This window comes from Giraffa tippelskirchi, chromosome 9 (genome assembly GCF_054371585.1).
Source record: "Giraffa tippelskirchi isolate mGirTip1 chromosome 9, T2T-mGirTip1v1.2.pri, whole genome shotgun sequence".
Lineage (NCBI taxonomy): Eukaryota > Metazoa > Chordata > Mammalia > Artiodactyla > Giraffidae > Giraffa > Giraffa tippelskirchi.
In genome coordinates this window covers 54,631,918-54,646,577 of record NC_137283.1, presented here as the reverse complement: position 1 = coordinate 54,646,577, position 14,660 = coordinate 54,631,918, and the positions used below count along the sequence as shown (strand labels likewise).

General features: G+C 46.4%; 2 protein-coding genes across 9 annotated transcripts in view; both read left to right on the top strand.

Moving 5' to 3' along the window:
- Positions 1-14,660, top strand: part of TSEN2 (tRNA splicing endonuclease subunit 2) — a 57,283-nt gene that overhangs the window by 33,542 nt on the left and 9,081 nt on the right. For 3 of the 8 annotated variants that reach the window (XR_014064362.1, XR_014064363.1, XR_014064366.1), the window contains 4 exons: positions 1,882-1,918; positions 2,533-2,644; positions 6,979-7,068; positions 7,969-8,102. Coding sequence is in view for 3 of the 8 variants with exons in the window: in XM_081526365.1 (XP_081382491.1) it covers positions 1,882-1,918; positions 2,533-2,644; positions 6,979-7,068; positions 7,969-8,028 (299 nt within the window). In the remaining 5 variants the exon portion in view is untranslated. Of the gene's footprint in view, positions 1-1,881; positions 1,919-2,532; positions 2,645-6,978; positions 7,069-7,968; positions 8,677-9,249; positions 10,703-14,660 lie in introns of those variants that run through there. The other 5 variants (XM_081526365.1, XM_081526362.1, XM_081526364.1 and 2 more) reach the window with 3 other exon arrangements.
- MKRN2 (makorin ring finger protein 2) overlaps positions 8,017-14,660 on the top strand; it is a 64,490-nt gene continuing 57,846 nt past the window's right edge. Inside the window, exon 1 of the mRNA XM_081526376.1 lies at positions 8,017-8,102. The gene's annotated coding sequence lies outside the window, so the exon portion shown is untranslated. The remainder of the gene's footprint in view (positions 8,103-14,660) is intronic.

The window sequence follows — 14,660 nt, the reverse complement described above, 5'->3', positions numbered from 1 at the left end:
TAGGATGTCCCACAGTCTGGGTAGGTCTGATCACTTCCTCGTGGTTAGGCTCAGGCTCACCAGTTTTCAGCCGGCCCCGGGTGATGTGTGTCCTTCGGGGCCACGTCCAGGAGTGGGTGATGTCAGGCTGTCCTGCTGCTGGTGAAGCCGTTCGTTTGCTAAGTTGGTTGTTGTCAGACGTCTGCATTTTCCCTTTGGTAGTTTACAAGTGTTTGTAGAGTGAAACTGAGTATTTGGTACCCTGGTAGTTGCAGTGGTTTCCCGAATTAATTATTGCATTCATCACCATTTTCACCAATTATTGCACTCCACCATTCATTCCACACGTCACGTCCTCTCTTCTCTATGTTCCTTCAGACTTTATTTTTAAATAGTCAGTATCCCTTAAACTTCTGAAGTTGTCGTCTTTATACTTGGAGGCATTTCTGTAAAACTCTTTCCTTTTTTTTGCTCTGGATACACTGTTACTATGGCAATGACTATTATCACAGGTAACTTTTCGAGCACCTCCACCTACATCATTTTCCCCGATTCTCGTAAGGAGATTGAACACGGGTGTCATTGTGTGCTCTCGGCACTGCTGAGCCTCGAACGGGGGTCTGACTGATGCTGTGTTCATGCTTCTAACCTGAGATGCACCTCCATCGTAGGCAGGCATCTGAAGGGCCCGAAGTGGGGGATCAGAGTTTCTTTCAAGCTGTGTCATGTTCCAGTTGCATCTCATCTGTGAAGGATGTGTAACTGATCAGAGTTAATGGCATTTGAGAACTGGAGGAGATCTTAATTTTCCTTCATGTCTTCATTTTATGGCTCGGGGTACCGAGGCTCAGGGGAGTTAATGACATGTTTAGAGCCCCACAACTGGGCGTGGCAGAGATCTGAGTGACGCGGAGCCCAAATTCAGCCCTATCCTAGTAGGAGCTCTCCTGCTGCTGCACCACAGCCCGGAAGTTGAGAAATGGGTATTTAGGTAGTTACTTCAGTTTGGACCCTTACCCAGTGAATTTGAGTGGACTTGCCAAGTAATTTACATACAATTTAAATAGGAATCCTACTCATGATGAGGAAACACAACCGTGGGAAATAGAGGCAAAGGGTCACTGTGTCATCAGTAGGGTCTTTCACCCATTCTGACCTCATGGTACCGGACCCAGAGGGAAACGTGATTAACAACAGGATCAGTGTGGCCCAGAAGGAAAAGTTCTACCAGTTCCTCAAGGAAATAAAGCTTTTCTGCCTTGGTTTTCCCAAGAGCTCACAGATATAACTGTGTTAGTTAAGGTAACGCCTGCAGCTCTGGTTGCCCCAAGTTTCAGGGGCTTAGCGAACGCTTGAAGTTAATTCTGTTTCTGTGAAATCCAAAGCCGGTATCCGGATGGTGGTTGGACCAACTCCCAAAGGGGCTGCGGGAGCCTGGCTTCTTCATGTGGCCCCACGGGCTTCATGCGGCTTCAGAAGGGGACAGGCGTAGGCTTGGTGTCTGCGAGGGCTTCAGGGCCAGCCCAGAAGGGCCCATGACGCCCAGTCATGCCCAGCCGGGTGCTTGGGAGGCTGAGACGGGTCTCACATGCCTGGAGAAGCAGCAGACGGGTTTGGTGGGCAGATGGCCGTGCCTTGCCCTGCTTGAATTTGGGGTTCATTTGTGGGGTGCGGGTAGGACAAGGGCATCAGGGTCTCGACAACAGATTTGCTTTGCTAATTGCATTCTGTTCTGGGGAAAAAACAGTTTGGGTTTTAAAAGCAGACCAGAGGGCCTCCTGCACCTGACACACAGGCCGAGCACTGGGTGTCTGTATCCCTTTGAGGATAGAAAGCACTTCAGTAAGTAATAAAATTAGAGTTTGATTTCAAGTGATTATACATTTTCTTTTTCCTTTGCAGTGCTGTATCGAAAAGGCCCTCCGTTTTATCATGCAAGGTTTGGAGTGATTTTTTTTTTTTTCCAGTTGGAGTCTAGTTGATTTACAATGTTGTGTTGGTTTCAGGTGTACAGCAAAGCAATTGATATGCATACACATATATTCTTTACTTTTTAGATTCTTTTTTCATGTAGGTTATCACAGAATATTGAGTAAATTTCCTTGTGCTATACAGTAGGTCCTTGTTCATTATCTGTCTTATACAGAGCAGTGAGTGTGTGTTCATCCCAAGCTCCTGACTTAATGGAGTGATTTTTAAATATGGTAATGGCTTAAAGGGACAGGAGGAAATTTCTGAGCTCCAGTTTAATTTTCAGAGGCACACGATTCCTCCTGGTCTAATAGGAATCGATACTATATGTCTGTGCCTTGTACATTAATGTCCTTATGCTATAAAACAAATAGGTCATGATCATGCTGAAATCAGGCTGACTGTTTGTAACGTGAAGTATGAGCTTTTCATTAAAATATTTTTCCCAGGCGTAGTTTAGGGGAATTCAGGATCAGATGATGTATGTTCTGTCTTCTGCGTTGTCCTTGGTAGGACAGCATTCTTTTTAAATGGATTGACATCATGCTTTTCATTCTGGAATGCCCCTCCTGTGTTTTCTAGTTACTCCGTCATCGTGGAGCTGGTGGACGACCGTTTCCAGGGTGCTCCTCGCAGACCTCTCAGCTGGAGGTCCCTGGCTGCCTTGAGCAGAGTTTCAGTCAGTGTCTCCAAGGTAACACAGCATCAGCTTTCGGGTTCGCATGTCACTTAAATGGTTGGATCTTCATATTGAATGTTTCAGAAGCATGAAAGTCATCTGTGGGCACCGCAGAGCATCTGTGCCAGCGGAGCTCTGACGCTGGCCCTCCTCTCATGTCCCCCCCTCCCCCCACCAGCGGGTGCATAGCTCCAGGGACTGAGCCCCGAGGTTCCCTGTGGGCATGGGAGTCAGTGAGCCTTGCCTTCCTTCCTGGGGGCAGGACCCACCAGCACGTGCTCAGAATCTGCCTGCACACATTAACAGATGACTCAGAAAACATTGACACGTTTGTTTTCACAGGTAGCAGGTCTCAGAGAAAAAAAGGGGATTGATACTTATCACTGAACACCTCCGATGGCCCTGCCCATCAGAACAAGACCCAGTTTCCCCCTCAATCAGTCTCTCCCATCAGGGAGCTTCCATAAGCCTCTTATCCTTCTCCATCAGAGGGCAGGCAGACTGAAAACCACAATCACATAAAACTAACCAATGTAATCACATGGACCACAGCCTTGTCTAACTCAATGAAACTGTGAGCCCTGCCATGTAGGGCCACCCAAGATAGACAGGTCATGGTGGAGAGTTCTGACAAAATGTGGTCCACTGGAGAAGGGAATGGCAAACCACTTCAGTATTCTTGCCTTGAGAACCTCATGAACAGTATGAAAAGGCATAAATATAGGACACTGAAAGATGAACTCCCCAGGTCGGTAGGTGCCCAATATGCTACTGGAGGTCAGTGGGGAAATAAATCCAGAAAGAGTGCAGAGATGGAGCCAAAGCAAAAACAACACCCAGTTGTGGATGTGACTGGGGATAGAAGCAAGGTCCGACGCTGTAAAGAGCAATATTGCATAGGAACCTGGAATGTTAGGTCCACGAATCAAGGCAAATTGGAAGTGGTCAAACAGGAGATGGCAAGACTGAATGTTGACATTTTAGGAATCAGTGAATTAAAATAGGCTGGAATGGGTGAATTTAATTCAGATGACTATTATATCTACTACTGTGGGCAGGAATCCCTTAGAAAAAATGGAGTAGCCATCAGAGCCAACGAAAGAGTCCGAAATGCAGTACTTGGATGCAATCTCAAAAACGACAGAATGATCTCTGTTCGTTTCCAAGGCAAACCATTCAGTATCACAGTAATCCAAGTCTATGCCCCTACCAGTAATGCTGAAGAGGCTGAAATTGAACGGTTCTATGAAGACCTACAAGACCTTCTAGAACTAACACCCAAAAAAGATGTCCTTTTCATTATAGGGGACTGGAATGCAAAAGTAGGACGTCAGGAAACACCTGGAGTAACAGGAAAATTTGGCCCTGGAGTACAGAATGAAGCAGGGCAAAGGCTAATAGAGTTTTGCCAAGAGAACGCACTGTCATAGCAAACACCTCTTCCAACAACACAAGAGAGGACTCTACACATGGACATCACCAGATGGCCAACACTGAAATCAGATTGATTATATTCTTTGCAGCCAAAGATGGAAAAGCTCTCTACAGTCAGCAAAAACAAGACCGGGAGCAGACTGTGGCTCAGATCATGAACTCCTTCTTGCCAAATTCAGACTTAAATTGAAGAAAGTAGGGAAAACCATTAGACCATTCAGGTGTGACCTAAATCAAATCCCTTACGATTGTACAGTGGAAATGAGAAATAGATTTAAAGGACTAGATCTGACAGAGTGCCTGATGAACTATGGACGGAGGTTCGTGACACTGGACAGGAGACAGGTATCAAGACCATCCCCAAGAAAAGGAAATGCAAAAAAGCAAAATGGCTGTCTGAGGAGGCCTTACAAATAGCTTGAAAAGAAGAGAAGTGAAAAGCAAAGGAGAAAAGGAAAGATATACCCACTTGAATGCAGAGATCCAAAGAATAGCAAGGAGAGATAAGAAAGCCTTCCTCAGTGATCAATGCAAAGAAATAGAGGAAAACAATAGCATGGGAAAGACTAGCGATCTCTTCAAGAAAACTGGAGATACCAAGGGAACATTTCATGCAAAGATGGGCACAATAAACGACAGAAATGGTATGGACCTAACAGAAGCAGAAGATAGAAGAGGTGGCAAGAATACACAGAAGGACTGTACCAAATAAATCTTCACGACCCAGATAATCACGATGGTGTGATCACTCACCTAGAGCCAGACATCCTGGAATGTGAAGTCAAGTGGGCCTTAGGAAGCATCACTATGAACAAAGTTAAGGGAGGTGATGGAATTCCAGTTGAGCTATTTCAAATCCTAGAAGATGATGCTGTGAAAGTGCTGCACTCGATATGCCAGCAAATTTGGAAAACTCAGCCGTGGCCACGGGACTGGAAAAGGTCAGTTTTCATTCCAGTCCCAAAGAAAAGCAATGCCAAAGAATGCTCAAACTACCACCCAATTGCACTCATCTCACACACTAGCAAGTTAATGTTCAAAATTCTCCAAGCCAGGCTTCAGCAATACGTGAACCGTGAACTTCCAGATGTTCAAGCTGGTTTTAGAAAAGGCAGAGGAACCAGAGATCATATTGCCAACATCTGTTGGATCATCGAAAAAGCAAGAGCGTTCCAGAAAAATGTCTATTTCTGCTTTATTGACTATGCCAAAGCCTTTGACTGTGTGGATCACAATAAACTGGGAAATTCTGAAAGAGATGGGAATACCAGACCACCTGACCTGCCTCTTGAGAAATCTGTATGCAGGTCAGGAGACAACAGTTAGAACTGGACATGGAATAACAGACTGGTTCCAAATAGGAAAAGAAGTATGTCAAGGCTGTATATGGTCACCCTGCTTATTTAACTTATATACAGAGTACAAAATGAGAAACGCTAGGCTGGAAGAAACACAAGCTGGAATCAAGATTGCCGGGAGAAATATCAACAACCTCAGATATGCTGATGATACTACCCTTATGGCAGAAAGTGAAGAGGAACTGAAGAGCCTCTTGATGAAAGGGAAAGAGGAGAGTGAAAAAGTTGACTTAAAGCTCAACAATCAGAAAGTTAAGATCATGGCATCCGGTCCCATCACTTCATGGCAAATAGATGGGGAAACAGTGGCAGACTTTATTTTTCTAGGCTCCAAAATCACTGTAGATGATGACTGCAGCCATGAAATTAAAAGATGCTTACTCCTTGGAAGGAAAGTTATGACCAACCTAGACAGTGTATTAAAAAGCAGAAACACTACTTTGCCAACAAAGGTCTGTCTAGTCAAAGCTATGGTTTTTCCAGTAGTCATGTATGGATGTGAGAGTTGGACTATAAAGAAAGCTGAGCCCTGAAGAATTGATGCTTTTGAACTCTGGTGTTGCAGAAAACTCTTGAGAGTCCCTTGGACTGCAAGAAGATCCAACCAGTCCATCCTAAAGGAGATCAGTCCTGAGTATTCATTGGAAGGAATGATGTTGAAGGGAAGCTCCAATACTTTGGCCACCTGCTTGGAAGAGCTGACTCATTTGAAAAGACCCTGATGCTGGGAAATATTGAGGGTGAGAGGAGAAGGGGACGACAGAGGATGAGATGGTTGGATGGCATCAGCAACTCGATGGACATGAGTTTGGGTAAACTCCGGGAGTTGGTGATGGACAGGGAGGCCTGGCCTGCTGCAGTCCATGGGGTCACAAAGCGTCGGACACAACTGAGTGACTGAACTAACTAACTGAACACCTTATGTCTTCTCTCACCACCCTGTTGTTATCCGAAGGGCGAGGAATCAGTGTTAGGGAGATCCGGTGATAAACCCGAGATCATGCAGCTCATGTGCAGAACCGGGATTCAAACCCAGGGCCATGTGAGCTCCCGGCTGTGTTTGCCTCCATCCCACTCCTGGCAGGATGAGAGGGACAGTTCACCTTGTACCAGGACTACAAGCAGTGAACGTTCAGAGTATCCTCTGTTAGTAGTTCCGAGTTCCCTGTCCTGCTGCTGGAGGCGTGGGCAGCCCTGGTGAAAGGACCAGCGGGAGCCCACGGCAGCTGCCTAGGTTCAGGCTAAGCTGCTGAGGCTTTAGCCTGTGAAAGTAGCTTTGTCCTGTAGAATTAGGGGGTCTGTACTGACTCCAGTATTGAGTACTTTAAATGCTGTGTCTGTAGTCATTGTATGAGCTGTGTTTGCATTCGCCTGCCATGTCAGCGACGACCAGATGGCAGATCTTCGGTCTAGAGTGCCCGGTTCCACTCCCGAGGGGAGGCGGACATGCTTGTGAGTTGCAGGGGGTGTGGAGGAGGTCCTCGTTTCTTGCACACTCACTCGGGTTTGTATTTCTGTTTCATGCGATATGGAGTTTGTTTTTCCATGTCTCCTTAGGAACTTTTGCTGTGCTATTTGATTAAACCCTCCACCATGACTGACAAGGACATGGAGTCACCCGAATGTATGAAACAAATTAAAGTTCAAGTAAGTGAACTCAGAGCCAAGTTCACATCGTCCTGAAGGCTCTGCCCATCCCATTGTGTCTGTCCTCTGGAAAGTGTGGCCCCCAGACTGGATAGGATCAGCGTCTCCCCTCCGCCTTCCCAGACCCTTCCCTGCTGAACCCAGCCTCGCTCCCCCTCAATCCCGCGGCCTCGATGCCTTGTGCTTTCTGTCCCCACCACTCGGCCAGAACCACCTGCACTGCCGGCCTGGGGCCAGCCCGGCCTCTCCTGGTGCTCAGTCCCAGAGACAAGGGTCGCTGACAGCTCGCTGCCTCCCTGAACTTCCAGTCTGGCTCCGGGGCCTGGGCCGAGCTGAGGCTCCCCCATCTTTCTGGAGGGTGTTTCTCTGCTGGGACTGCCAGTCCATCCTCCAGTCGCCCAGTCTCGGTTACTACTTCTGTCCTTCCTCCTTGTTCCCGCCCCTCACCCCGCTGTAGGCCTGCGGAGTCTGTCTCCAGGGCCTCATCCCCCTGTCTGTCCTCACTGTGTCCACTGGGTTAGCTTTTCAGTAAATACCACTCCAGACCCTGGAGTCCCTTCTCCTTGCTGACCCAGACACACCGGAGCCCTCACGGGCCCGGTTCTGTGTTAGACATCAGGTTCATGCCAGTGCTCCCTGTTCCTGAAACGTGCTGCTAGACAACCACAGCTGCGGCCAGGGGAGCTCTTAGAATCCTGGGGTGATGCCCATAGATGCTGTTTCCACGCTGGGTTTGCCGCATTCACGTTTCTCCCCATGTTTAGTTGCAAGGAACAGGAGTAGGTCCTGTCCTTATACAGACAGGCGGCTGTGAAACATCCCTGTGATGGCACGTGTCTAGCATGTTTGTGTATTTCTGCTTCCAGAATTCAGCCGCCTTTGTGTTTTGATTGGTTCCAGGAGGTGATTCTCAGCCGTTGGGTCTCTTCACGGGAGAGGAGCGACCAGGACGAACTTTAACAATCCAGCCTCGGGTTTCTAATCTCACTGGCAGATACCACTGAGCCTCCTGCATAAGCCAAATTCAGGGCGAGGTAAAAAGTCCTTTCATGGTAATCGCCCCTTAATGTAAAAGTTTGTAAAGGGCATGGCGCTTCTGGTACCAGAAAGTGTTAGTGTTTTAAAAGTTAAAATTCCCAGAGGAAGTCAGCCCTGTGTGAGGACCACAGGTTCTGTCCTTGGATTGCTCTCTCACCGACCCCCAGCCTCAGGGGTTCAGGGAGGCGGACTCTCCCAGCAGCAGGGAACTTCTGTTACTCTCTGATTTTACCTGAAATGATGGTTTCCTAGCAGGCGGCCCACCCCTGTACACCTGCCTCTTGTTACCCACGTCCAGTCTGTCCTGGAGGAGGGCCCTCTGTCCACAGGTCTCAGCTCTCCAGGAACTTCAGCCAGTTACTCCAACACGGAAAATTCCATGTACTATCTCCCAAGGATTGCTGTGTCATAAGAAGCATTTTAAAACAAGTTACCTCATTATTTCTCAGTGACCTCATCGGCGGGCATGTTGTGTAGAGCACACGGCTGTATGGTACAGGGCTAGATAAGAGTTGTGTATTGCTTCACCGAACTTGTTATGAAATAAAAATATGTGGTGAGAAAAATGAATCGAGGTGTTTGGTGAGTGCAATTAATATTTCGTAACACATTCTAGATGAAGTAAGTAAAATTACTTTGTTTAAAAAAAGCAAAGGAAAACAGAATTGTGTGGATGACAGTGAAGAGTGTTACCTGAAGGCTGGGAGTGGGTTGGACTGAGTGGGCAGGGCTGGTGAGCAGTGTCTGAGATTCAGCGCCCGGATCCACATCCCTGGCGGGCAGGCCTCTCCTTGGCACTGCCTTCCCAAGAAGCAGACAGTTAAGAACCATCTTTGGAAGCCGTGAGATGGGAAAACCAAAGCAGGCCTGTTTGCATTCTGCTCACCTTGGAGTGGGAGCTCCTGACGACCGAAGTTTTGCTTGAGGCTGTGTGTTCCACACGCTGCTTCTCTTCTCCTGATCCTGCTCTCGCAGCCAGGTGGTTAAGTCTGCATCTCACAGATTTGGCATCTGGATGATAGAGCTCTGTTCACCCCCTCCCCACTTCAGACCAGTAACGCCTAGTTTGAAAGCACTCTTTGCTCTTCATTAGTAACAGGACGAGTTGGTCAGCATTTTTATCATCCACTTTGCTTACTCCAGGCTCCCTGAGACAAAACTTGGCTTTGAATCATCACTTTCCCGAAACCTTGACAAGTCAGCAAAAAAATTTCCAGAGTCATCTCTTTCCTATTCGATTCATCCTTTGTGAGGCCATTTTTTTCCAAGCCTAATCAGGGCATCGAATGCCTTAATGGTAGACACTCTGCCATGAATCCTTCACCAAAGGACCATCGCCCTCTCAGCTCTCCAGATACTGTGTCATTAGCTAATAGCCTCGAAGATTGTGGTGACTCTTTAGAATAAAGGCTCCAGAAAAGGTGTAGGAAAGCGTGAAGACCACAGTTATGACTTGTCACTGAAAGCTCCAGAAGGGTGCCTGCAAGCCTTGAGGGAAAGATTCTGCCCCATCGTGTGTGGTTTGAACACCAGATAGCAGGCTGTGCCCTCTGAGCGTCAACAGGATGATACACCAGCCAAGGTTAGATACAGCTCTGAAATAGATACACCAGCCGAGGTTTCGGTTTACGTCACCCTTGAAGTCTCCAGCTGAAAGCTGGTTCAGCTTACCTGTGGAAACATTAGACCTAACATCTCTTTCTTACCTTCTGAAATAAATGTACAAGATGGCATTTGTTTGGAGTAGGAAATGGCAACCCACTCCAATATTCTTGCCTGGAGAATCCCAGAGAGGAGCCTGGCAGGCTACAGTCTATGGGATCACAAAGAGTTGGACACGACTGAGCAACTGAGCATATATATACTGTGATATTTGTTTTCAAAAAAAAAAAAAGCTCAGATTCATCAAATAGGAAATTGGCTCTGTGATACAGCCATCTTCGGCAGTTTCTGGGGTTTGCTGCTGCAGCCTGACCACCCTGCCTTCAAAGCATCAGACTTACATGGTTCTTAAATCTCACAGGCCTTCCAGGCTAGCTGAAAAACCAACGTCTGTCACCAGATCCTCGCTCCCCATCACTGTAACTCTCCCTCTGTGCCAGCACGGGCTCAGCGGCATCATGCTGACTGGTTTGCATCCAACTCGACCACTTACTGACTGTGTGACCCTAACTTTGGTTTCCTCATCTGTTAAGTGGGATTAATGCTACCAGTGTACACACGCAGTGGAACAGACTGTTCAGCCACAAAAAGGAATGAATACTGACTCACGCTCCAACACAGATGGACCTCAAACATTACGCCAAGTGAGAGCAGCCAATACAAAAGGTCACATACTGGGTGATTGCGGTCATTTATGCAAGTAGATAAATCCATACAGAACTCAGATTGGTGTGGTCACCAGAGTCTACAGCGAGGCGGGAATGGGAGAAGAACTGGTTAGTGGGTACGGACTCTCCTTTTGGGGAGATGAAATGTTCTAGAACCAGGTAGAGCTGCTGGTTGTATGACATTGTGAATGTAGTAAATGCCATTAAATTGTTCAGAGTTTTTATATCTTTGTATTTTACATAAAAATAAAGTTAAATATCATTAACATGATGTGAATCTCACCTCAATAAAAGAAAGTAAAAATAATGATACAGTGTTACTAGGAATTCCCTGGCAGTTCGGTAGTTAGGACTGGGTGCTTTCACTACCGTGGGCCCAGGTTCAGTCCCTGGTCAGGGAACTAAGATCCTGCAAAAGCCGTACACCATGGCCAAAAACGACAATGACGTTACTGACCCCAGCAGGTTGCTGGAGAATGTGGTGGGTTGATCCGTACAAGGTTCTTTAGCTCAGAACCTGGCCCGTAACACCCTTCAGCACTTTGCAGGTGTGAGGGTTCATTTAGGGGACGGGGGAGTCACCGCATCCTTAGAGCCACAGTGTACCCCATCCGTGATGGCTGTTATTGATACTTGTTGATGATGATTACCACAGGTTGATCCTCTTAGCTGCAGTTCTAGAGGCTGACCTTTTCTCATCTCAGCCCCAGACTGTGAGGGGAAATGATGGCATCTTTGCCTTCCCTGTCCTAGACTTCCCTCATAAAGAGAGTCAGTTCTCTTAAAAAAAAAAAAAGAAAAAAAGCTATTTATATGTAATGCTCACCTCCCACTCATATTGGTTTAATATATAACGTTAAACCACTGTGAGTAGGACACCATTTTAGGCAGGTTGACCAGGCTCAACCTGGTTAGGTTTCCCAGTGTTTCTGAGCCTAGTATACAGATCTGAAAGTTCATTGTTACTTATTGATAAACATTTTTTTTCAATCTTCATTTATTTTTACCTTTTTTGTTAAAGCATTTTCATTTTCTCTTTAAAAAAAAAATTGCTCTTTACTTATATGTGGGTTTTAGTTTTCTCCTGTGGGAAAAGTACTTAGGCTAAAAAGAAATTAAATGTCTCTCCTCTCCATCCCCCACCTTCATTTATAATATTTTTTGGATTTTCCTGGCTGTAAGAGTAATCCAGCACGTTGTGGAGGCTTTGGAAAAATACCTTCGTGTAGGTGCATTTAGTCCTGAGAATCGGCAACTCTCAGGCACAGTCTGGCATTGCTGGGAACAGGAACCTGGCTGTCATCATCCCAGGAGCGCTGAGGGGGCAGACATGTGCCCGGGGCCGCACTAACCGCTGTGCTGCCGAGAAGTGCACTCGGGGGACCCTGGGGGACCTCTGGCACTCATTTGGGGGCGGAGTTGGTGCCAGCACTGACTCTCCTGCAGTTAGCGTTTGGCCAGTAAGATCAAACAGACGGTGGATTCTCAGTCCATGGTTCTACAACGCTGAGCCACGCTGCTCTGATGCTTCATTTCTTTTACTGGGGTAAAACCTGGACACTTCGATTCTGTGAGCAGGGAGTGTGTAGCCTGTGTGCCTCAGCTGCTAAAGAATCTGCCTCCAATGCGGGAGACCTGGGTTCAGCCCCTGAGTTGGGAAGATCCCCTGGAGAAGGGAACCAGCTACCCACTCCAGTATTCTGGCCTGGGGAATTCCATGGACTGTATAATCCATGGGGTCGCAAAGAGTCAGACACGACTGAGCGACTTTCACTTTCGAGTGAAAGAAAAAATATGAGGTTGATTGCTGCCAAAGTCACCTCCGGGGTGCCGAGCAGCCCTGAAAACAGGGAGTGGGGATCTTGAAAGCTTTGTTTGAAAATCAAGGTCACGCAGCACTAAGAAAAAGGAGCATGAAATTAGGGTTTCTAATATTTAGCAATTCTTATTTGTTTCACAATATGTTTCTTCTGTTCATATTTGAACGCCGATGAAAGCAGAATCATCTTCTCCTTTATCTTCCCTCACGATGGCAAATCACTGACCCAGTTTCCTGGGTCGCCCTGCGTACCGCCGGTCACTTTCTGGTAGCTGGAGGTGACTGCACGGGCTGTGCTATCAAACCTGGTCTGAACCCTGCTTTTGCCACCAAGTGCCTTGGGGGAAGTCAGTTTCCCTTCTCATCTGTAAAACTGGCGTGATGTAAATACCAGTCTCACAGGGTGGTCTTAGGGATTGAAAGGGAAAAGTAGGAAGTGCGTGCTCTGGTGTGGAGTTATACATGAACACTGATCAAATGCAGCTGTTAACGATTACTAATAGTGATAACCGAGTAAAGAACTAGGCCTGGAAGCAGAATCCTGAGACAGCGTGAAGAGAAACTCAGTGTTCCTCTCATCTTCACCTGCTGAGGTCTTTATGATTCCTTGAACACACAGAATAGCAGGCCAGTTGTTTACAGTGGTCTCATTCTCTAGGTAGCAAGTTTGTGTTTCTTAAAGAACAGTCCTGAAAACTTTACAAACGTTGGTCTGCCTGCATGTTTTCCCATTGAAGTTGCTAGGGCTGGAGCAGTGACCAGTACCTCTCTAGAAACAAACTTTAAGAATCTAAATATCTTTGTTGTTCATTCGCTAAGTCTTGTCCAACTCTTTGTGACCCCTTGGACTGCAGCACACCAGGCTCCTCTGTCCTCCACTTGTCTCCTAGAGTTTGCCCAAATTTGTGTCCATTGGGTTGGTGATGCTATCTAATCATCTCATCCTCTGCTGCCCCCTCTCTTTTTGCCTTCAGCCTTTCCCAGCATCAGGGTATTTTCCAGTGAGTCAGGACTTTGCATCAAGTGGCCAAAGTATTGGAGCTTCAGCATCTGTCCTTCCAATGAATATTCAGGATTGATTTCCATTAAGATTGACTGGTTTGATCTCCTTGCAGTCCAAGGGACTCTCAAGGGTCTTCTCCAGCACCACAGTTTGAAAACATCAGTTCTCTGGTGCTCAGCCTTCTTTATGGTCCAACTTTCACATCTGTACATGACTGCTGGAAAAACCATAGCTTTGACTAAACAGACCTTTGTCAGCAAAGTAATGTCTCTACTTTTTAATATGCTGTCTATGTTTGTTATAGCTTTCCTTCCAGAGAGCAAGCATCTTTGAATTTCATGGCTGCAATCACTGTCCACAGTGGTTTTAGAGCCCAAGAAAATAAAATCTGCCACTGTTTCCACTTTTTCCCCTTCTATTTGCCATGAAGTGATGGGACCGGATGTTGTGATCCTAGGTTTTTAAATATTGAATTTCAAGTCAGCTTTTTCACTCTCCTCTTTTACCTTCATCAAGAGGTTTCTTAAGTTCCTCTTCACTTTCTGCCATTAGAGTGGTATCATCTGCATATCTGAGGTTGTTGTTATTTCTCCTGGCAATCTTGATTCCAGCTTGTGATTCATCCAGCCCAGCATTTCACATGATGTACTCTGCATATAAGTTAAATAAGCAGGGTGACAATAGACAGCCTTGACATATTTCTTTCCCAATTTTGGACCAGTCCATTGTTCCATGTCCGGTTCTAACCATTGCTTCTTGACCTGCTTACAGGTTTCTCAGGAAGCAGGTAAAGTATTCCCATCTGTTTAAGCATTTTCCACAGTTTGTTGTGATCCACACAGTCAAAGACTTCAATGTAGTCAATGAAGCAAAAGTAGATTTTTTTTTAATTTCCTTGCTTTCTCCATGATCCAGTGAATGTTGATAATTTGACTTCTGGTTCCTCTGCCTTTTCTAAATCCAGCTTGTATATCTTAAAGTTCTCAGTTCACATACCTGAAGCCTAACTTGAAGGATTTTGAGCATTACTTTGCTAGCATGTGACTTTGTATGGTAGTAGGAACATTCTTTGGCATTGCCCTTCTTTGGTATTGGAATGAAAACTGACCTTTTCCAGTCCTGTGGCCACTGCTGACTTTTCCAAATTTGCTGGCATATTCAGTGCAGCACTTTAATATGTTTGAAAGTGAAAGCCGCTCAGTCGTGTCCGACTCTTTGCAACCCCATGGACTATGCAATCCATGGAATTCTCCAGGTCAGAATACTGGAGTGGGTAGCCTTTCCCTTCTCCAGGGGATTGTCCCAATCCAGGGATCGAACCCAGGTCTCCCGCACTGCAGGCGGATTCTTTTCCAACTGAGCTATCAGGGAAACCCCAAATATGTTTACTACTAAGTAATTA